At 36.7% G+C, this 9,110-nt stretch overlaps 1 protein-coding gene across 1 annotated transcript in view; it reads left to right on the forward strand.

Moving 5' to 3' along the window:
* The window catches only part of LOC110027129 (DEAD-box ATP-dependent RNA helicase 8-like), a 45,269-nt gene that overhangs the window by 20,287 nt on the left and 15,872 nt on the right, over positions 1–9,110 (forward strand). The window contains exons 5-7 of the mRNA XM_020728428.1: positions 6,242–6,493; positions 6,842–7,022; positions 7,759–7,847. Coding sequence (XP_020584087.1) covers positions 6,242–6,493; positions 6,842–7,022; positions 7,759–7,847 — 522 coding nt within the window. The remainder of the gene's footprint in view (positions 1–6,241; positions 6,494–6,841; positions 7,023–7,758; positions 7,848–9,110) is intronic.

Consider the following 9,110-nt stretch of genomic DNA (forward strand, 5'->3'; position numbering starts at 1 on the left):
GTGGGTGTCATGATGTGTTGCACATAAAGAGCCCCAAACCCCCTTTTTTTTTTTTTTTTTTTTTGAAATTTCTATGGAATTTCTCTCAACTAGCTCCAACTGGCCTCTGCTACCATTCCTCAATAGTCTCCACCTTCAAGCTTGTCCCCAAAAGCCCTCTACCAACAGGCAATGTGATTCCAGAACTAGTAGGGAAAACAGTAAAAACATAAAAACAAAGTTCATTAATATTAAAATAAGATTACAACATGACTAGAGTGGAAATAACAATACAAGACATAAAAAGACACAAATAAACACTCACACTCCTAATTTTATCCCATTGGGTGGTGGAAGTCAGCTAGAGAGATAGGAATGATTAGGAGGGATGAAGGCAATCACGTGAGGTGGGTGGCAGCGAAGGGAATGTGTGGAACTAAAGGGATAATAAGTGGGAAGGGTTGTAGGTGGGCGAAAATGGTAGCAGGGGGTTTGGGAGGAGCTTGAAAAGGTGTTAGGAAGGCGGGGCAATAGTAATAGCCTACAGGAAGTGGGAATGTTCAGGGTGACAGTGGGAGAGTTCGGCGGCATAGTAGTGAAGAGGAGAGGGTTTGGGGAAGATAGAATGGGAAGATACAATCACCACCTCGGAGAGGATGCAATTGGAGAACTACCACTTTCTTAGATACAACCCCACATAGGGGAAAAGACTCCGCACAAGAGATCTGAAACTAAACTCAAACACAACTCAAATCTGACTCCCACATACACAAAGACAACAATTTATTTACTTCTAAAGGAACCTTCTACACAATGGACTAGAGTGGGAGGCCAATAAAAATCCAAAAAACACTCCCTAGAGCGGCAACCTTTTGAAGCTTTTCTGGAGGCGATGCTTCTTTATGGATCGGGACATTTTGTTATCTCCGTCTCCTACCTTCGCGGGGAATCTATCGCTCGCGAACCGTTGTGAGAAATCATGATTTCCCCGCCCCACTTCTGCAATTCTAAGCGGGCTGGCCTCGCGGTTTGAAGCGCCCGAGCTGTGTGTTGTTTTAGCCCCCGAACTGTGTGTTGTTTTAGCGCATGTAGTAGTCTCTTGGGATTGGGGGAGCTGCAAATTCATAGTCGAAGCTTTCATTTTGTAGTCAATTACCCCTAGATCTCACTGACAGCTGCTCTGTGTCCCTTAGTGAAAGAATACATGTTTTTATATCCGTTTTGTTAAGTCTTTCAATCAATTTGTCTTGGTCTTCCCAACAAAAGGTGGCAGACATTCATAGGGACCACGTCACACCACACTAGTCCTGCAACTGTTCGCTGATCGAAAATTCTACCAAGCATCTTCGGTCTATGCTGACCTGATTGTCCTTCTTCAACCATATAAGTGAATATGATTGGGAATATCTCTGCGTTGTGAATCCTAATTTCTCTACCATGTGTCGACGCCACATTCTTGCTACTTTCTCAGTTGATGATGAGACTGCATGCCTTTTCGTTTATTTTGTATCGTGTAGAATATATTGTGGCAAAACCACTGCGAATCTCTAGTATCATCTGTCTGCAGGATCTGTCATATCACGAGCGTCTCTCTTTCATCTGGGGTAAGTTGATACACCTCACCCTATTCCTCGGCCTTCTCTTCATCATTAATATCTTCCATGCCGCCCTGATCAGTAAGTGAGAAAACTCTACTTGTGGGGCAGCTAGAGACTACGTGGCCGTAACCGTGGCACTTGAAACATTTTATGGCCGATACAATGTTGGAAGCGCTACCTTTCTCCTGCTTCCTCTCGTTCTGATTCAGACTGACGTTCCTGTGTCTGGGCTTGCTAGTCTCTTCTGGGGTAACTATGTCGGTCGTCGTAACTGTAGGTGGCTGCTTGCCTAGAGGTTGCTGCCTGAAAGATGACTCCTACTTACTTTGCTTCTATTGTCATTTCATTTCAAGGCCAGTGTTTGGACATCTCCCAGTGTCTAGTATGATTGCAGTTGCACCACATTGCTAATGGCAAGCGCAGTACCCAAGATATCTGGCTAATGTATGCTCTTCCAGCTCTATCAGTTCACACTTGAGCTGTAAGTGATCGAATTAAGCTGTGAAAACTCCTCTACTTAAAGATCTCTCTGATGCAAGTTGTGAAGCTTTAGAAACATATTTTGACGATTATGGGGTGGGAGGCATTTCTCTGCATTACCTTCTTCATCTTCTCCCACTTAGTGATTTTTTCATTGCCTTCCATCTTCCTCTTTCTTTGTACATTTTACCACCATAGGGAAACCCTCTTTTTCAGCTTGATGGCAGTTAGCTTGCCTCGCCTTTCCTCCAACACCTCCTTTTATTTGAAGATTCGTTCAACAGTTTGTAGCCACTCAAGGGATTCATCTGGATCCATGACTCCTTTAAACTCAGGTAAATCTACCTTGATCCCATTATCTCTGGATTCTTCTACTGGTATGTCCTCGCGGGAATTCTCCCTTTGGGAGGGATTAAAATATCCCTCTTTAGGCCTTTCTGATATTGAATCCCAAAATTTCGTGACCTATCCTCTTCATCGTTGAAAGTCTTCCCATTGAAAGGATTCATATTGTCATTTCTTTCTCTCCTTCGACTCTCCAGATTCTAGTCGAAGGTATCCTTCTCCCATGTTAACTCTTCAATCTCTGCAACTCTCTGTTGGAGACGACGGAGCTCTTTGTTTAACTCTTCCCGGCTAGGCTCGGGCATGTATCTCCGAGGCGGCATAGCTAAGGATTAAGGAATGAGAAAGAAGAATTTTAGTGGAGCTAGTGTTCGGGTTGTGGAAGGTATATTGGTGATAGGAATGAGAGTTTTGGTTTATAGCAGATGCTCGAAAACCTAGGATGAGACTAGGACTAGACTAGCTCTGCTACCAAATGATACTAGAGCTAGTGTGAAAATAATGAAAACACAAAATCAAACTTTTATTAACAGTAAAATAGGATTACAACATGACTCAAACGGAAATTATAATACAAAACATTAAAAGACACAAACAAACACTCCTAAATATATCTTATTGAGTGTGGAGTTCGGCTAGAGGGATAAGAATGATTAGGAGGGATGACGACAATCACGGGAGGTGGGAGACAGCGAAGGGAAGGTTCAGAACGAAAGAAACAATAAGTAAAAAGGGTTGTAGGTGATCGGCAACGGTAGTAGGGGGTTGGGAGGAGCTTGAAAGGAGTTAGGAAGGCAAGATATTAGTACTAGCCTGCAGGACGGGGGAATGGTTGGGTGTCGGTGTGACGATGGGAGAGTTCGAGGGCAGTGGAGTGGAGGGGAGAGGGTTTGAGGAAGTTAGAAAGGCAAAATACAATCACCACCTCATAAAGTATACAATCAGAGCATCACCACCTCCTCGGATACAACCCCACAAAGGGGAAAGAAACTTTTCAAAGGATATCTGAAACTAAACTCAAACTCTACTCAAATCGGACACTCCCTCATGCACACCCTCATGCACTAATACAACAATTTATAGACTCCTAAAGGAAACTTCTGCATAAAAGAAGAGAGTAGGAGGCCAAAAAGAATCCAGAAAACACTCCCAAGAGTGCCAGCTTCTTGAAGCTTCCGTAGAGGTGATGCTTCTTCACGGATTGCGACATTTCGCGCTCTTCGTCTCCCACTCGCAAACCCCCCTCGCGAGAAATTGTGATTTCCCTGCCCCGCTTGTGCAGTTCTAAGCGGGCTGGCCTAGCGGTTTGAAGCGCCCAAACCGGGCTCTTTGTGGCACCCTTAATTGGACGTTGTTAGCGTCCATATCACAATGTGTAGCACCAATCTCTCTAACTCTAGCCAACTCTCTAATCATAGCTTCTTAGTTATTGTAATTTTTCCATTGATCTTATATATTGATTGTTTCACTCTATTTTTGGGTCCCCCAAATTCATTTATTTTTTTTTCTGGAGTTGGTCCTATAATTGCATAAATTCAGTACAAATGATGAAATAAAATACACAACTACTTCTCTTTAATAATTGTGTTGGATTTTTCTTTCTTTTCTTTGCATTCTTGTAAGTTGCAACCTTCATCACTCCATTGGCACGATGTTAGAGTCGTCATTGATGCAGTCGTGTTCGTGTCTTAGTTTCATTTGAAATTATAGTTGACAACGAAAATACATCAGGAGAATTACTAAAAACTCTTCTAACATATCATTTGAATTAAAAGAATTACCACAGGTGATCATAATCGATTCATATCTTTCTGAAGGGAAGAGAAATATTAGGTCATTTTTTTTTTCTACACTAGAACTCAGCAAAACTATCCCACATTCAACATATGGAATTAACCTGACTTTATAATGATGTTTTGGTTATGGAACTTTATAATTCTTGGGATTAGTGATATGTGTGTGCTTCTTTGTTGAACAAAAGAAATATAGAATATGACAAATCAAAATTAATTTTTAGAGAATGATGTAGCTAAAATTTATGAGATCAAAGCCAAGTTCTCGTTCACAAAGTGAGGACTATTCATCATGGAATACTCCAATCTACTGCATGGTTTTTGGCAAGAGATCAATTGATATGCAACAAAGATGCAGCCACCCTTAAAGTTCTATTTGAAAAAAGACCGAATTTATTATTTTAGTTGGATTAAATTTTGAGTTTGATGCTGTAACCATACAAATTCTTGGGAAGTGTTATTTACTTTCATTAAAGGAAGTCATTTCCATTAATAGAACAATAGAAGGTAAATGGGAGGTTATGATTTACCAACTATCTTGGGGAATTGTCTATGGTGGTGACAAAGGTTGTCAACATGAAGAACTGCAATTTAAAACCGTCCGCTGCATTGGAACATAAGCAGCCAACCCCAACAAAGTAGTCAATAGAGATTCTCTATGTGCACAACTTATAAAAGGGCTCAACGTACAAGTAAAGGGTGTTGGAAGCATTATGGCAAGCTTGTAAGGGTAAATATGATATCACAGGGAGGATACACAGAAGAATAGAGAAATTTATATATAACGCAAGTGGAAGAAGGTGAGCACCAAAGATAACACTCATTGAGTTCCACTAAGATAAAATAAAATTACTTAATATAGATTGAGCACTAGTAATAATAACTTTGATAAGATTATCATTACTATAAAATCATATTGAAAATCAAATATTTCTACAAAAAAATATATCAACGCTCAACATTCACTCTCTTACCCAAGAATAAGTACTTCCATTGATTTATTTAGTAAAAAAATTATGTTGTCGTCAAAACTTTTTTTTGTTAATTTTATCATCATATTTAATATTTCTTTTATTTAATTTAAATTCTTTTATTTTGTTATTAATAAAGTACAATCCGTATATGTATTTTAAAAATTCAGAATCCTCTCTTTTTTTATGCAAATGGTGTTTCTATAGTAATGCTCTTAATAAATTTTGTATATGTATTTTGAGAGCTTTAACATTTAATTGCTTTGTAAGTAAACATTAAAATTTAATTCTATCTTTGATTTCCTTGAAGGAAAGAGAACAAATTGGTTTCACAGAACTCCCTAAACTTATTTTCACCATTCTCTTTATCTGCCTTTTCTATTCTGGTATTACGTGATCCCTTTGTCCAATCCAATGTCTCTTGACCCATTCTTGTTATGCTTCTTTTTGGTTTCACCCTTGCAGCCTTCTCTCCTTTTGAAATAGATGCTTGACCTGTCAGCTATTCCTCATACGACCTCATATGGTCTTCTTCTCCCTCGGTCTAAGTTGGTTGCTCGTTACCTCCTTCGATTTATTCAGTTCACTATTTCACCTGAGCTTTCTTTTGAGCTCTCACCCCCATCAGTTATCTCTCTCTCTCTTCGGCCAACCTCTTTACGTTCAACCTTCTCTTTTCAATAGTCATTAAGAACTTATTCCATTACTAATGATGCATGTTTAACAGGTTTCAATTTTTTTTTTTTTAGTTTTTCCTTAAAAATGTAGCGTTTTATGGAGTAGGTGATGCCTTTCAGAAGTTCTTTTGGGCCCAAGACAAACCCAAGCCTAAGAGGTATTTGGAAATAGTTCTCAACTAGCATCAAATGCGGCAAGGTTATGGCCCAATTGCCTGTCAATTCCCTGAGCTTGAAAATGAAGACTCTTATAGTTTGTTTAAACTTGTTTGTATGGGTTTCTTTTTGTCTACATATTCTAAATAATTGTTTAATTTACACATTCATTTATTGCGTTCCTTGCTTTAATTTCAAATGGTGTGTTTCTTTCTCATCTTGTAACGTGTTCTCCCTCGCAGGCGGACAAGCTTCTGTCACCAGAATTTCAACCTTCAATTGAACAGCTTATTCGCTTTTTCCCTGCAAATAGACAAATATTTTTGTTTTCAGCCACTTTTCCTGTGACTGTTAAGGATTTCAAAGATAGATTTCTCCCAAACCCTTACATAATCAACCTGATGGATGAGCTGACTCTCAAAGGAATAACACAATTTTATGCTTTTGTAGAAGAAAGGCAGAAAGTGCACTGTCTAAATACTCTTTTCTCGAAGGTTTGACTTTGTATACCTTCGTTTTTTTTAAAGGATGATTTCAGTGCATATCACTTAATTCCTATGTATTTAGATATCTAACACTTAAACTTCAATTTGACATAAATGCCACCTCACCGATTCTTGAAAAGGTGTATTTTACTTTTTAAAATTCAAATAGCGATACTTTGATATGATATGAAAATTTTGGGTGGTATAAATGTAAAAAAGTTAATTTTAGTTGTTAGATAAGTAAATATATAGGAAGTGGGCAATATGTATGTAAATGCCCCTTTTTTAATACATGTGTTTTGAATGCTGGCGTGTGACTGAGATTTCAAAACTGATGATTTTTTGTATTCGTTGCAGCTACAAATCAACCAATCTATTATATTTTGTAACTCGGTCAACCGTGTAGAACTATTGGCGAAGAAAATCACCGAACTTGGTTATTCGTGCTTTTACATCCATGCTAAAATGCTGCAAGATCACAGGAATCGCGTCTTTCATGACTTTCGCAATGGTGCATGCAGAAATCTTGTCTGTACAGGTATAACCATTAAGATATTAAGGTGATTGTTCTTCAGCATTTTATCCAGGGTAATTTTGAATTTAAGCAATTTTCTTTTATTATAAACAGAAATTGTGGACTCTCTCATGTTCAAGTTTGAAGTATGCTATATTCTTTTTTAATATTCCATAGTTCTTCACTTTTAGGCACGTATTTCTTAACTCATTAAATTAGTGTTTGCATATTTTTTGATCTTTTTTTTTATTTTATTTTATTTTTTTTTATTGTTGGGGTAAGAGTATTGATGATGATGATGATGATGATGATGATTACTGTAATGTAGGAGTTTACATTGGCAGCTTTACATTTTCCTCTTTATGTTCCCAAAACATTCTTGACTGCCATAGTATTCAATATCCATTTTATACATTCTTTGAATGCTGTGAGGTTTTCATAGTTATTAGTCCCGAAGTCTATAAAAGGGCTAAATTTATGCCAAAATCTATAGAAGTGTTAAATTAGTACCCAGATTCTTTTTAGTGTGGTTGAAGTAATCCTCCGTGGGTACTATTTCAGCTCATATTAAAAGAATTTGGGGATTAAATTGATATTTTTATATACTCGGAGACTAAAATGACCCAATGTAAATTGTCTAATCCACATTTTTTTCATATGTTCAATTCTATTCTACCTTTTAGTACACAATGATTTATTCGAATTTTATCGGTGGGTCATACATGTGGAGGTCTGACATGCCCCGAGTTTTTTGTTTCAGATCTTTTCACACGGGGCATTGACATCCAGGCTGTAAATGTGGTCATCAACTTTGATTTTCCCAGGAATTCAGAAACCTATTTACATAGGGTATGCTACTTCTTTTTCATACAATTACAAAAAAAAGCTTTCATTATAAGATTAATGATAATCTGTTTAAACGTTGGTCCAAAGATTATTCTCAAGTATGCTCTTTCCTTTTTTTATTGTTTTTATATTTGTTAATATTCTTATATTCTTATGACCTACCATGAGAGATGGAAATGGAGTGCTTTGTTCTTATTGATACTTTGGATAATTACATATATATATATAGCACCCAAAACATTGCTATTTACAAAATCTAGCACCAAGTGATATTTTTGAACTACCAAATCAATGTATTTATGTGTGTCACGATCAAATTATTGAGAATTTGATAAAAATGAAAAATATGGGTTGGGATTTTATGGCGAATTTTGATATTTGAGTGAGAATTCGAAAATTGGATGAAAAGAGGGTGCTAGGTCATCAACTTTGATTTTCCCAGGAATTCAGAAACCTATTTACATAGGGTATGCTACTTCTTTTTCATACAATTACAAAAAAAAAAACTTTCATTATAAGATTAATGATTATCTGTTTAAACGTTGGTCCAAAGATCATTCTCACTTTCCTTTTTTTATTGTTTTTATATTTGTTAATATTCTTATAGTCTTATGACCTACCATGAGAGATGGAAATGGAGTGCTTTGTTCTTATTGATACTTTGGATAATTACATATACATAGCACCCAAAACATTGCTATTTACAAAATCTAGCACCCAAGTGATATTTTTGAACTACCAGATCGATGTATTTATGTGTGCCACGATCAAATTATTGAGAATTTGATAAAAATGAAAAATATGGGTTGGGATTTTATGGCAAATTTTGATATTTGAGTGAGAATTCGAAAATTGGATGAAAAGAGGGTGCTAGGTCATCAACTTTGATTTTCCCAGGAATTCAGAAACCTATTTACATAGGGTATGCTACTTCTTTTTCATACAATTACAAAAAAAAGCTTTCATTATAAGATTAATGATAATCTGTTTAAACGTTGGTCCAAAGATTATTCTCAAGTATGCTCTTTCCTTTTTTTATTGTTTTTATATTTGTTAATATTCTTATATTCTTATGACCTACCATGAGAGATGGAAATGGAGTGCTTTGTTCTTATTGATACTTTGGATAATTACATATACATAGCACCCAAAACATTGCTATTTACAAAATCTAGCACCCAAATGATATTTTTGAACTACCAGATCAATGTATTTATGTGTGCCACGATCAAATTATTGAGAATTTGATAAAAATGAAAAATATGG

Source organism: Phalaenopsis equestris, unplaced genomic scaffold (genome assembly GCF_001263595.1).
Source record: "Phalaenopsis equestris unplaced genomic scaffold, ASM126359v1 Scaffold000414, whole genome shotgun sequence".
NCBI lineage: Eukaryota > Viridiplantae > Streptophyta > Magnoliopsida > Asparagales > Orchidaceae > Phalaenopsis > Phalaenopsis equestris.